A 14,802-nucleotide genomic window follows, 5' to 3' on the forward strand; every position below is an offset into this window, starting at 1 on the left:
GCGTAGTGCCTAGATATATGAAACTTAATTTTCAGTCATTTGACAACTGCAACGATCCACTTAAATAGCTTAATCTTTATTGGAAATTTTATCAAAACAGCGCATCTAAGACTTAAAAGCAAATATGCGAAAACATTAATTGAATTGACATTCGGAATGAAAAGAAAAGATTATAATAAGCTTTGACCCTATCCTAGTGGGGTGGGTGACCCCATCCCCCTTCACTATGTATGGTCAATGAACTCCTCGAACAGCGCCGTGAACAATTTTTTGCAAAATCAATAAACGGCGGAAGCAGATAAAGTCAATCTAGTTTCCTTCTATATTATTAGTGAGGCTCAATTTTGGTTTTATAAACTTTAATAGGAAAAATCTTAAATAATATGATAAGTGTTAAGGAGAATTGCAACTTGCGATTTGATTCTTTAGCAATCTATTGAGAGAGTTGGTGAATTTGAAACAAGTTGGATTAATAAAAGATTATGAGTGCCAATTTCAATTCTTATTGGTAAGAGTGACAACTGTTTAAACCAACCAAGAAATTGACTTTTTAAATGGTCTAATTTAGTTAGAGCAATAAATTTTGCTTGAATATTCTAGAAAAAATAATAATTAGGTCAAATGATAACAACTTCCGAATCATTTTAAAAGTCTAAGGAAAATAGTAATATAGCATTTTCAAATATCTAAAGCACTTCAACTCCATTTGTTGGAAGACTTAGTAAGATAGAAAAGTGGAGCTAAAAGTCTTTGCTACAATTGCGATGAGACATTCTTTTAACCATCACTTCAAAAAAATTCTTTTAACCATCAGTATAAAAAATTATTTTGGATGGAGTTAAAGAATTTAGGACCTCCCATTATTAAACCTGATGACAGAGACAAGCTTAAGAATAAACTTTTTCTCCAAGAAGGGGTAATGTTATTAACCATCGGTACAAAAAATTCTTTTAACCATCAGAATAAAAAATTATTTTGGATGGAATTAAAAAATTCAGGAACTCCTATTATTAAACTGGTCATACCAGATGACCGAGACAAGCTTAAGAATAAACTTTTTCTCACGTTCACTAGTTCTGAGATTCGGCCTCTTTTCTCTCTATCTGTTTGATGAAGTTGCGAACGATAATCTTGCCTTCTGAAGTTTTAATGCTTTCTGGATGGAACTGTACCCCCTGAAATTTCACAACGTAAACTTGAATGTACGTAGGAATATTAGATTGTATCCTTATTAGTTCCTTACTCAAATCTGTCTAGTTATTTGTATGAAGAAGCATTTGCCTAAGCCAACTGCAGTGTGCAGTCACATTTCTTTTTCTAGTAAATATAAGAAACGGGAAAAGAATATAATCACCTGTAGATACTTATATTTTTTGTGACGAGCAGCCATTATTAGCCCATCCTCTGTCCATGCTGTAATCTCAAGTTGTTCACTAGGGAAACTATCCTTTTCAATCACGAGGCTATGATACCTCCCAGCAGTAAAAGGGCTGAAAAAGGTAAGAATGAGTGAAGAGCTGCCAAAAATTTTATAGCTACATACTGGATTTTAAGCTATAATTTCGATTGAAAAGCAACTGAAGGCTTGAAGAAGACATATAAAAAAAATCTAAATGTTTTACCCCTCAAAAATGGCTACAATGCAGAGCTACTAAAAAAGAAGTTCTGGCAGAACAAACTAATAGACTCTCGATATCCCAATGTTCCCCAATAATATGGAAAATTAATCATGGGTTTAAATTAATGCATTTTCTTCACCAACCAAGAAAGTATGATGTGAATTCAAAAGTAAAAACTATAAAAAGGAAGGAGATCCCAATATGTTACATCATCAAAGAAACAGTTCACTAAATTCACTTGGAAAACTAAAGCCCTAAACCGGAGGGGGGGGGGGGGGGGTTGCAGGAAAGATTATAGAAACCCAATCTGGAAGATGTGTATGAGTGATTCTATAAGTTTTGGTTTTGTAAGCAACAGGATTTGAATGATAAATTCATTAAGAAAACGACAAAGCTTGAATATTCCTCCATAATAAATATAAACTTGGTATCATTTACTACATGATTCATCAAATGAAGGATCTATAAGTTTTGTTCTCATAGGCGACAGGATTTGAATTATAAATTCATTACGAACACAACAAAGCTTGACTATGTAGTCAAACAGGTGCACAGTTAGATATTTGTCAAAGTGCGCAGCAACAGCATGGAATTTGTTTTCGTTCATTAAAACTAGAAGTATGTAGTCTCCTTCATATAGACTGTCTTTTAGCAGAAATTAAGACAAATCAATCTAATTATATTGCATCTAGGTTAGTACCACGTGTCTAGTTCTTATCAGTTCCAGCTCCTCAGCACCTTATACAGGTGTATGTTGCTGCCATTTGGCATGACAACCAAGATACAATGGAGCATATAATTGAACTACTTTTAATAGTCAGAAAAGAAAGAATGTCTTAGCAAAAGAACATACTTTTTTAACCCAGAAAACATGCCGTCTTCCCCTTTCTCGTCGAAATACACAAGAGAACTCTTCCCATGCATGACACCATAAGGGGAACGCACAATCTTTCCTGAAACATGACAAAGTGATAAGTATTATGAAGAAGAAAGCACAAACCAACAAGACAGTTGAAATATCTGAGAAGAGTCACCTCCAAAAGCCTCTCCAATACACTGCAGTCCCATACACACGCCAAATAAAGGCACCAGAGGTCCAAGCTCTAAAACAGCTTGTAATGATATGCCAGAATCTTGTGGTGTGCCTACAAAAGGAAATGTAACACATAATATACAGTTTCATCTCCACATTTTAATCCAGCTGAAGGTTGAGTATACATCACAAATAAAACACAGGCAACACGCTAACCTGGTCCTGGGGATATAAGCAACCCTCTTGGATTTTTCCTATTAAAATCCAAAGCCAAAAATACATGTATTATCAGTGAACATAATAAACACCTCAGATATAATTTATTCTAAGGTCATTCACCACCTATGATATCATGATGCAAGATAAGGTTTCTTTTTCTACCTTTTTAGCTCTTCCACAGTTAACTCGTCATTCCGGTAAACCTCAAAGTGGCATCCCAACTCCCCCATGTACTTAACAACCAAAAGGTATCAGCAAAACAGATTTTAATTAAAAATGCAGTGAACAAATTGGGCATGCATGTGTGACTTGAGAGAAGGAGCAAAATAGTTAACAAAGGCAGAAGGTCCTAAATGCTACAAAATAAACTGATAAGACTTCATAAATTTTCCTTCTTTTGTATGAAAACTTAAAGATGCATGTTATTCTTGGCCATGGACAACAGTTAATTCATTTTCATGTAAATGTTGAAGTTTCATCTAAATCAAACATAATTTGACAATGCAGCAACTGATGTGCTTCCACTTCAGAAGAGCTAAAAGCAAACCTGTACTATTTCTTCTTTTTCCAAAAGCATATTATTATTTGCATTTGCACAAAATTTGCCAAAATGTCGTGCTCTGAAGCACATGTTGATAAAAAAATTCAATCAAAGCATATTTCAAAAACATTATGCATACATGCATGTTATAAATTCAGTTCAAGAATAACTGTTCTAGAGGATTTACAGAAAAAACCCACTCAATGATAAAAATATTATTGTGCATGTCCATATGATTAGAAATTCATTTAAAGCACAGATATTTTTAAACATCACGTATCTTTACTTGCGAATTTGTGATTAGAAATCCACTTAAAGCAAAATCTTTTGGAAAAGGAAATTTAAGAAATCCTTTTGAAGATCTTAGGAATTCCATAGCTACATAACTTTGATAGAATACAGATAATCTCACTTCATAACATCCCTAATATATTCCCCCTTTCTTCAATTGGAAATTTCCCGTAAGGAAAAAAAAGGAATCTAATCCTACATTTAAGTGCCATGGATGTGTGAAAACATAATGTCTACCAATTATAGTGATTTTCACAGCATCCAACAACTGGTAGAATTCAAGCCACCATCATATAACATTAAAAAAAAAAAGGCAAAAAAAGCAGAAACCCACAAACCAAATTGACATTATAGGAACAATCAAAATCTAACGATAAAGAGGACCAAACCTGGCAAAGATTATAGGTAAAACTATCATAATTGTCAATGACAACTATGGGATTCTTCGTCTCCCTACTACTGGAAGCCGCAGGCAACGAAATCGATTCAGTGACAGCCATTGAACATTTTGCAGCGAACCCATTTTCCCTCTTGGCAACAAAGCTCAATTCTAGAAAACAAAAAAGAGAGAGAATCATACACATGCAAGCACACATGAGGAAACAAATAAGGAAATGCTAGAAGAAGGAGACATTACTTGAGGGCAGAGAGACAGTAGAGGGGGAAGGTAGACGAGGACTGTGAAGCTTCTTGAGAGGGAGAGATTGAAGGAGAGCAAACTGTGCAAGTAGAGTTGCAGTTGCAGCCATAGTGAATTTCAAGAGAGCTCTGTAGAAAGAAAGCGTTTAGATTCTCAGCCAAAGGTAACGTGTTTGTTGGTGGCAGCTGCATATTTATAGACACTACACAGTGAGGAAAATACTTCTCGGGTTTATATGATCAGTAACGTAAAATTATAATGAAAATTCACTTAAAATTTTATATATATATTTACAATATGAAGTATAAGGAAAAATTATTAAAAAAATTTATTAGTTGATTTTTTATTTTTAAAAAAAATATTAAAATATATTTAATATTTTAAAAAATAAAGGGTAATTTTTATAATTTTAAAAAATTTATTAATTAGTTTTCAGATATATTAGTTATCAAATTATAATTAATTGAATGATTGAATCACACATCGGTTCTGGAAATAGATCACATGTCAGCCTCTTATATGAGGCATATATGGGTGAGCATTCGATCGGTTCGGTTTAAAATCGAACCGAATTGAATAGACTGAAAATCAAAATTTTAGTATTTATAAAAATCGAATCGAATTGATTTTGGTCAGAAATCAAATCGAACTGAACCAATCTAATTTAGTTCGATTCAGTTCGATTTGATCGATTTCAATTTTTAATAATTTTTTTTATTTTTTACACTTTATTTTTAATATTTTAAAATTTAATTAAAATATTTTAATTTTAATATAATTTAATTTCTCCATATTATTAAAAATAACATATTATTATCACTAATCGATTCGGTTCAGTTTTTTCGATTTTTTTTATCAAAACCGAACCGAACCAAAATAACTGAAATTTTTAAAATTAAAAACTAAATCAAACCAAATTGAATAAAAAACCGAACTGAATTTTGAAATTAATTCGATTCGATCGATTTTTTCAATTTGAACCGAATACTGCTCACCTTAGAGACATGGGCAATCCTCCTCTTTAAACTAATTTTTAGAGTGAATTAGGCCTGTCTCATATTTAATATAATATCAGAGCCTTTCCCTTCAATATTGGACTTTGCATATATATGTCATGCATCAATATAAAATTTTAGGTTTTGAAAAGTGTGTTAAATCTCTTATCACTTGTGAAAATGGATAATAAATACTTGTAATTTTTCCGCTCAAATTTAACATAAATCAAATTAAATAAAAATCATTTTATTTTTGTGAACTTTTGTTTATTAAATTATACAATAATTTGGATTATATATATTTGGAGTTAGTTAGAACTTTTTTATATTAATATATTTATTAATGATTTCCATAATATTGATAAATTGTTCTTATTATTAAATATGGTTACTCATACAGTTGATCCTTATATATAAATTTTATTAAATAATATTAATTATTTTAATTGTCTACAGTTATTTTATAATAATTATATGAAAATTAAAATAAATAATGCATAATTTATTAATTTATCTTCTAAATACTATTAAAACATTAAATACTAAAATAAGTTTTTTTTTTTAAAAAAAAAAAAAACTTAGTACTAAATGGATTTTGGCGGAGACAGTTACGGCAGTTTTGCTTGAGGACGAAGAGAAATAATGGAGCATGTTAGTTGGGGGCCACTTTTGATTGGACTGAGATTGCAATTGGTTTCTTTTCGCCCGAATTACTATTTTAGTTTTATAATACCTAAAAATTTATTAATTGATTCATTAATTTTTAAAAAAATATATTAAAATATTTATAAAATTAAAAAATTTATTAATTAATTTGAAAAATTAAATATTAGAAAAAATAAATTAATTAATATATTTTTAAAAATTTTATAAATATTTTAATATTATTTTTAAATTAAAAGATAAAACTAATATTTTTTATATTATATAAAATAAATAATAATTTCACTTATTTTTGCTTGCATTTTTTAAAATAAATAAATATAATTCAATAGATTTCTATCGTACCTATAAATATATAATCTTTTATTCGCTAACAAATATAAATTAGATTTTTAAAAATTTGATAATTAATTTCAATTAATTATAATATATAAAAAAATCAAAAGATTACACATTCATTTTAGACTCAAATCAATTCATTATATTTACCTATTTTATCATGTTACTAATTTAAGTATCGAAATAAATATATATAGAAATTAATTATCTTACTCTTCTTTTTGTTCAGATTAATTTATTATAACTAAACTTTATTTCAGATTTCAGATACATCAATTATACATGTCGATAACTATGCCATTAAAAAATTTATTAATACTTTTATAATTTTATTTATCTAAAAATTTAAATTTGAATTATTTTAGATAAATATACATTGTTATTATATTTTTTAATTTAATATACGACTACATTTCATTCACCATATATCAATTAAATACCACATATTGAGTTAAATACAAAAGTTTTAGACCTTTTAAAAGTTTTTATAAGAATACAATTATATAAAATTTTAAAATTTTATTATTAGTTTAAATTAAAATTTTTATTTTGAATAAAAAATATTTTTAAACAATATCATAATTTTTATATAAATATTCATGATTAAACATTTAAATAATTGTCTTATTTCATAAAGAAAAAATTGTGTCACTTTTATTTATATCATATTTCAATTAAATTTGGAGTAATATTTAAAATATTCATTTTTTAATCTATTTTATTTTTTTTAAAATTTATTACAAAAATAACACTATACATTAGTAGTTTTTCCTATGTGTATATAGGGGTTAGCGGTATTCGGTTCAAACTGAAAAAATCAACCGAACCGAATTAATTTAAAAATTTAGTTTGATTTTTTATACATTTCGGTTCGGTTCGATTTTTAATTTCAGAAATTTTAGTTATTTCAGTTTGGTTCGGTTTTGATCAGAAAAAAATCAAAAAAACCGAACCGAACCGATTAGTGATAGTAATATATTTTTTCAATAATATAGATAAATTAAATCATATTAAAATTAAAATATTTTAATTAAATTTTAAAATATTAAAAATAAAGTGTAAAAAATAAAAAAATTATTAAAAATCGAAACTGATCAAACCAAATCGAATCGAACCGAATCAGACCGGTTTGATTTGGTTCAGTTTCTGACCAAAATCGATTTGGTTTGATTTTTATAAATACTAAAATTTCAATTTTCGGTTTATTCGGTTCAGTTCGATTTAAAATCAAACCGATCGAATGCTCACCCCTATGTGTATATATAGCAAACACATTGAATAATAAATGTATCTTTAATTGTTAATTATTATTTGAATATTAAATATAAATAAATTTAATAATTTCATATCCAACTATCCAAAATGGAATTTCTGATTTAGGTATTTGTTTTCATTTTTAAAAAAATATTTTTCCAAACAAATTAGAGTCAAAACAAAATGATTTTCCTAAATAAAATTTACTAAACATCATTAAGAAAGGAAAAAAAAAAATCATTTGTAAAAAAGACTATTTTTAGCGGTTAAACTTAAAACCCCCAAGTTGGAAGCTCACATGCCCAACTAAAAAGGGAAGAAGTTAGCAATTAAACCCTCAACAATGGAACACTTAATCCAAAATCTCAACACCTGAAATGACAATAGTACCCTTGCCACTCCAGGAATATTCTCTTCCCTGGTCCGCTTCACACTTGTAGTTTGCTCCCCAAAACACCAAGCTCAGGCCTTCGAGAGAGAGAGAGGTGAGAGAGAGAGCGAGACTCACAGATAATAGAAAAGCGAGAAACAGAGACAGGAAGAAAGAAAGTTTTGATTTTTTTTCGCAGCCACCGTTTAAGACCATATATAGTTTATACATAACATACATATACATATACATACATACGCATTCTCTACATGATGGGTATTCTGTAAACCATTTTACCCCACCTTCACCTTCGCTGTACACTCACATCTTCATTTCTCAAACCCTAGATCTTATACTGTTGTTTATCTTTTTCTTGTTTTTCTTTTCTCTTTTTACATTGATGTTAAACTGTAACCATTTGCAGATAAACCCCACACTTAATACACTTTTAATTCTCCGTAATCCCGTTCTTAGATCTGCACAATTCTCACCTCCATTTTGCGCATTTCCCTTTAGTTACTTACAATTCCCACCAACACCGTTAGATGAGAATTATATTTGATGATGTGGTTTCTGGATCGGTTAAGAACTAACTACCCACTTCTTAATATGCCTGAATTTACTTCATTTTTCTTGTGAATTTAGTGATGTATGTTGCCAATTTTGCGGAGAACGTTTAATGATGTCTAAAGTTTATTCCTTTTCGATGTTGAGATTTTGGTGATTGATTCCACGTGATCCGCTTAAATTGATCCCAGATTTTACGTTTTTGTTTGGTAGATTGGAATAGATCTGGGATTTTTGTTCTGATGCTTTATGTGTGGTAGTTTTGGATTTTTAGTTACTGGATTATCAAATGGCAATGCCACCGGGAAATGTGGTCATGTCGGATAAAATGCAGTTTCCTGCTGGCGGTGGTGGTGGCGGCGGCGGCGGCGGCGGAGTTGGAAATGAGATCCACCAGCAGCACCACCACCATCGCCACCAGTGGTTCCCCGTGGATGAACGTGATGGGTTCATCTCGTGGCTGAGGGGGGAGTTTGCAGCTGCCAACGCTATCATTGACTCCCTCTGCCACCACCTGCGAGCTGTTGGGGAACCCGGTGAGTATGACTTAGTTATAGGGTGTATACAGCAGAGGAGGTGTAATTGGAATCCTGTGCTGCATATGCAGCAGTACTTCTCAGTGGGGGAGGTGATTGTTGCATTGCAGCAGGTGGCATTAAGGAAGCAACAGCAGCAACATCAGAGGTACTATTATGATCAGCCGAAAGTTGGAGGGAAGGAGTTTAAGAGATCTTCTAGTGCGGGGTTTAACAAAGGACAAAGGGGTGGTGGTGATGTAGTGAAAGAAGCTATTAATTCTAGTGTAGGATGTAACAGTTTTGATGGGAATTCTTCAGGAAATATTGGGAATGAGAAATTTGAGGAGATAAAATCAGGAGGCGATGTGGGGAAATTGGAGGACAAGAGTCAAGCACTTGCTGAGGATAAGAAAGGTAACTAGTGGGTTTTATATTTGGTATGTGACGCTTGCTTTTGTTATATATGATGAATGTTAGGATACGAGCATCTTGATATAGTAGGAATTAGTTTATTATCTTCAAACATTCATTGAAGTTATCAAGCATGTTTTTGCCTTATGTGTATAATTCTTACATGGTTATATCATTAAATCAAGGAAGTTTCTTCTGTGTTCATTTTGAATTTAGGTGTCTTGAGGAGGCTAATTAGGAACATGTTTTATTATCTATGAATTGCGAACTCTAGATTGAGTCTACATTTCGGATTATATATTTTTTTAACATGTACTATCCTTCTAATTTCTATTTCTAAGAAAAGAGATACAAAAAAAAATTTCTTTGCCCCACCTCATATCAACCAGAAGACTATCCGTCTGTTTAAAGAGTCATTGGTCTCGGAATTTAGTCATAACTGCTTTGGCTTGGAGAAAATGCAGGTGTTTCTGAGTCAAAGAAGATGTCAATAATTGATTTTATTAATGCTTATATTGCCAAATATTTGTGCTCTTCTTTGCAGAAAGACAAGTTGTATTGTTCGGGATTTATTTCTAGAAAGATTAATAGCTTATACTGTTAAAATTAAGAAGTTTAATATGTTAAAGCCGTTTTTTTGCTCTGAGCAAGATTGGCTTTGTTAATATTTCTTCCTCATGTTTGTGAGTTGAAAATAGTCTGGATATGATTCTATTTTGATTTCTTGTTGGAAACATTTTATACTTATCATATTCATTCAAAAGTGAAATTAAGTCCAAAGTTTCAAACTTATGAAAGATATAAAATCAGTCTAATACCTTGTACTTGAAGATTTCTTTTGGGAAACATGGATATTAATTCCTTTTCTTGTCATGGGAGCAGATAACATGAAGCCTCATATAGATAACCACTTGAAGAGTTCAGGAAATTCAGAAGGAACCTTGTCTGAGAGTTTGGAAGCAGAGACTGAGGCTGTGGATGAGCAATCCAGCCCTAAAGGTTACAAACCGTCTTTTAAATGCATATCTTGTCATTTTTCTCTGCTGAAGACATGGTAATTGGGTACATCTCAATTTATGTCCTTTGTTAATGAGAGACTGGGTAGCTCACTATTTTCTGAAGAAAAATGTTTCCCTTTGGTGTTTATTTATTCTTAGAATCTACTATGTTGTATTTAACATGTAAGTTTTCCTGTTTTTAATTTTAACTTTTGCATGTTATCTTATTATTTAGTTATCTTCTGATATTTTACCAGAGAATGATCCACATTCCAGTCAAAATCAGAGTGTGAAGCAGAACCTCACTATGACCCCAAAAACATTTGTTGGTGCAGAGATGGTTGATGGAAAGACGGTAACACTTCTATGGGCATCTGTTTTCTTCATATGTTGGATAGAGTGTATTCTTTTGGATCACTACTTCACTACCTGCAACCTCTATTGTTTCTTCTACTTCTAAGATGTGATTGTCTTTGTTCTAGGTTAACGTGGTTGATGGACTCAGATTCTATGAAGAATTGCTTGATGATGTGGAAATCTCAAAGCTTGTTTCATTGGTTAATGATATGAGAGCCTCAGGGAGAAGAGGACAATTACAAGGCAAGTAGTTATCTTTCTTTAAATTAGAAGTTATAGTTAGCGACCATTATAATACCCATCCATATCGTCCTTTATTTTAATGGTACAGTTTTGTTGTGGTCTGATGAAACTGAAGCTGCTTCCTTGAAAAAATCTGTAATCAGGCATGATGTAGTAGTAATTAATAAGTATTGCTACTTGAGGTACCATGTTGTAGAAATCTTCTATCAGATCATGACGGACACAGGGTAAAATAACATTTATATAATGAAGCTCATGTGAAAAGCTATTCTGTTTTGGTCAATAAAATTTAAAGATGGGAGTTAAACACTTCCACTTTACCATTTGCTCGCTTCCATTCTACTGTATAGGCATCTAGATTAGGATTCATATTCTTGCATTATTTAAGTAGTTCATATTGTTTTGTTTAGACTTTTCACTATAAATTAGAGAGTAAATTTTAACGCACTCTATATAAGGAAGAGGAAAGGAAAAAGAAATTATGCAGTTCTGTGTGACTACGGTTAAGTTTAGTTAGGAAATAGACTTGCTCTTAAACCATATTAGCGGCAGTTAAATGCATTTTGCATTTTATGTCTAAAACTTTTTGTGGTTACTCAGTCTCAGTTTAGTCAGTCATACAGATCTATATATTAGGTGTCTTATCAAATGTCTGTAGGAGAATGTGAAAAAGATTGATGCTGCTACTAGTATCCTTGCCGACAATTATTCTTGTCCTTCTTATTTCAGCAATATGTATCTTGTGACAATTTCCAACTTTTTAATTAAAATATAGCTTATTTTTCTGTCTTGGTATTATTTATTGCTTTGTCAGAGGCCTTTCATGTCTGTTTTATATATGTCAAAAGTATCTGCTTTTATGGTAAATATCAATCCCCGCTAAAATTCTGTTTTTGGACAAGCAGGTCAAACATTTGTGGTCTCGAAGAGACCTATGAAGGGACATGGTAGAGAGATGATTCAATTGGGTCTCCCCATAGTGGATGCACCTGCTGAAGATGAAAATGCTGCAGGGACTTCTAAAGGCATGTTACATCTTACGTAAAACTTATCATTTTTGTTTACTTGTGTAACTTTAAGATCCATAAGATTTTGCTTCTCCTACTATTGAGGAAATATCTTTCTTTTTGTTGATTTCCTCTTACATCAATTCTTGGATTTTCTGAATAAAAATTTCAGATCGCAGAATAGAATCTATCCCAGCCTTGCTGCAAGAGGTCATTGATCGTTTCGTAAGCATGCAGATAATTGCCATGAAACCAGACTCTTGCATAATTGACATATATAATGAGGTTCTGACTATGCTATTTTGTGTAGTGATTCTAAATATGATTAATCGTGTGAGCTAGGCTAATATTTTGGTGGAAACATTCTATAGGGCGACCACTCACAGCCTTACATGTGGCCTCCGTGGTTTGGAAAGCCTGTTTCTGTGCTTTTCTTGACAGAATGTGACCTCACTTTTGGGAGAGTAATCACGGCAGACCATCCTGGGGATTACAGAGGCTCTCTCAAGCTGCCTCTTGCACCCGGGTAATTTGTCTCAGCTCACTCGTGAGTAGATAACTATATATAATTCAAGTTCATTATTGCTGTTATTATCTTTCTAAAATTTGCATTAAATTTACTAGGATGATATGTATCATAGAACGTGAAACGGCAACTGTGTATATAATCTTCACTACGTATTCTTCTTGAGTGCATATTGAAACTGAACACAATTCATATCTTTTATTATGGCAACAGATCCCTCCTTGTGATGCAAGGCAAATCCACAGATGTTGCTAAACATGCAATTCCTGCAATTCGAAAACAACGCATACTTGTTACCTTCACGAAAGCTCAACCCAAAAATTTTGCACAAAGTGATGGCCAACGGCTACCCTCCTCTGCTGCAGCCTCATCCACTCACTGGGGTCCGCCACCAAGTAGATCACCAAATCACATTCGCCATCCCGTTCCCAAGCATTATACAGCGATTCCAACGACTGGTGTGCTGCCAGCTCCAGCCATTCGGCCACAAATTCCCCCTCCAAATGGTGTTCAACCGCTCTTTGTGACTGCTGCTGTTGCAGCTCCAATGCCTTTCCCTGCACCTGTTCCTATTCCATCTGTTTCAACAGGATGGCCGGCAGCTCCTCCAAGGCATCCTCCAAATCGTCTCTCTGTCCCTGTTCCAGGCACCGGTGTTTTCCTTCCACCACCAGGTTCTGGAAATGCATCATCTCCACAGGTATCAACAAGTGAAATAAACTTCCCTGTGGAGGCAACATCATCTCTGCCAGATAAGGAGAGCGGAACAGGGAAATCAAATCTTGTTACATGTGCTTCTCCTAAAGAGAAATTGGATGGGAAGACTCAAAGACAAGATTGTAATGGGAATCCAGACGTAAGAGTTGGGACAAAGGAAGAACAGGGAAGTGTGGATCATACTGTGGTCGACAAGTCAGCTGGAACAGTTTAGGGAGAGAGAGAATATTTTGTGAAAAGGGTAGGCTGCCATTGCAATGAGTTTGAATCAAAATGTAAAAAGCGGCGACATTGGAGACATGAACACTTGATACTAGTAGGTGGACCAAAGGGTAGGAGGAAGAACTTCTCCCTTCTCATAGCAATCCCTTTGTTTTCTTTACCCCTTTTTTTTTTTGGTTTTCTTATTATGTCAACTCTTACAGTAGGTGGAAACCTCATCCTCAATTCAACTTTTTGTCAGAATTTTTGTTATACAAGTGGTTCACGTCTACTTGTTTTCTGGAAATTTTTTTTATTACCAGCCAAGCTTATTTTCAGTTTTAGTTTCAGGAAGAACATTGGTTTTAAAGCTGTAGGACTTTTACGAATCAATTTATTTTTATTTTATAAAAATCTCAATACGTGTGTATAGTAAGATGTGGAAGAAGACTGACGGATCTAGAAGTAGCTGGGTCTCCCAACCAAACCCGCATCAGGACTTGTTTGAGAGAAGATCCACACCTCTTCAAGAATCGGCCAGAGCTAGGAGTTTCAACGATAATACGAAACTTAGTTTAAGGATAATTAGCGTAATCACCATATAGAATAATCCCACTGAAAGGTATATAATAATATACAGTGTAAAGTAATGTGCATTATATTTGAGAAAATTATGCATTTGCGCTTAGTAATATTATACTAATCTTTATGATTATTATATTTCTCAATATTACTAATATTGCATTTCTTATTATTCAAGTTTAAAAAATAAAGAGTGTTTGTGAGTTATATAATTGAAAGATATGCAATACAACCATATAAAATGAGTTAATTACAAAAAATCTTCTTCATAATAACTTTTTACAATTACACTTTATATTAATTTAATTATTAATTAAACTCTAAACTTTATATTTTATTGTAAATACACTCGACCATTATTTTTACCATTAAAGATTAATGAAGTTGTCACATTATTTAAAACATTATACATGTTCACCACTAACTATTACATAAACATGACTTTACTCTAGCTGACCTCTTGGCATATCCCGTACCTGCAAACCTGGAGATTAAGGGAGTGGGGTGAGCTACTAGAGCCCAGTGAGCGGAATAATAAAACATTTAATTTAAAACTCATGATCTCATGGAATGCATCACATCACAAACAAATCACAATCAAGGATGGTCTTGTCACCAATAGTCCTCAACATATCCAATAGTGCCAGGGGCGTAGAATGGGCCTCGTCCTGGTCTTTCTCTTATCATAACATACATAACATAACATTCCTA

The 14,802-nt window shown here is 32.3% G+C and overlaps 2 protein-coding genes across 2 annotated transcripts; one reads left to right on the forward strand and one right to left on the reverse strand.

The window, feature by feature from the left end:
- Nucleotides 1-980: 980 nt before the first annotated feature.
- LOC110605039 (anthranilate synthase beta subunit 1, chloroplastic) lies at nt 981-4,526 on the reverse strand. Its single transcript, XM_021743335.2, has 8 exons — nt 4,341-4,526; nt 4,093-4,253; nt 3,034-3,104; nt 2,869-2,906; nt 2,654-2,764; nt 2,473-2,572; nt 1,355-1,490; nt 981-1,175 (listed from the first exon to the last, which is right to left on the reverse strand). Exons 1-8 carry the CDS (start codon nt 4,450-4,452, stop codon nt 1,071-1,073), a joined length of 834 nt encoding a protein of 277 aa, XP_021599027.1. The 5' UTR covers nt 4,453-4,526; the 3' UTR covers nt 981-1,070.
- A 3,506-nt stretch (nt 4,527-8,032) lies between these two features.
- LOC110605159 (RNA demethylase ALKBH10B) lies at nt 8,033-13,801 on the forward strand. Its single transcript, XM_021743510.2, has 8 exons — nt 8,033-9,463; nt 10,343-10,459; nt 10,716-10,813; nt 10,941-11,058; nt 11,964-12,083; nt 12,238-12,350; nt 12,437-12,591; nt 12,805-13,801. Exons 1-8 carry the CDS (start codon nt 8,821-8,823, stop codon nt 13,520-13,522), a joined length of 2,082 nt encoding a protein of 693 aa, XP_021599202.1. The 5' UTR covers nt 8,033-8,820; the 3' UTR covers nt 13,523-13,801.
- Nucleotides 13,802-14,802: the final 1,001 nt, after the last annotated feature.

Source organism: Manihot esculenta, chromosome 17 (genome assembly GCF_001659605.2).
Source record: "Manihot esculenta cultivar AM560-2 chromosome 17, M.esculenta_v8, whole genome shotgun sequence".
Lineage (NCBI taxonomy): Eukaryota > Viridiplantae > Streptophyta > Magnoliopsida > Malpighiales > Euphorbiaceae > Manihot > Manihot esculenta.

Bases quoted from the DNA above. Each gene is read 5' to 3' on its own strand.
- LOC110605159 (XM_021743510.2), top strand. From the start codon at position 8,821: ATGGCAATGCCACCGGGAAATGTGGTCATGTCGGATAAAATGCAGTTT. The intron at 10,460-10,715 runs GTTACAAACCGT...ATATTTTACCAG, and splicing joins TGAGCAATCCAGCCCTAAAG to AGAATGATCCACATTCCAGT. The intron at 10,814-10,940 runs GTAACACTTCTA...TCTTTGTTCTAG, and splicing joins AGATGGTTGATGGAAAGACG to GTTAACGTGGTTGATGGACT.
- LOC110605039 (XM_021743335.2), bottom strand. From the start codon at position 4,452: ATGGCTGCAACTGCAACTCTACTTGCACAGTTTGCTCTCCTTCAATCT. The intron at 2,765-2,868 runs GTTAGCGTGTTG...TTCCTTTTGTAG, and splicing joins GCTTATATCCCCAGGACCAG to GCACACCACAAGATTCTGGC. The intron at 1,176-1,354 runs GTGATTATATTC...GTGAAATTTCAG, and splicing joins AAAAATATAAGTATCTACAG to GGGGTACAGTTCCATCCAGA.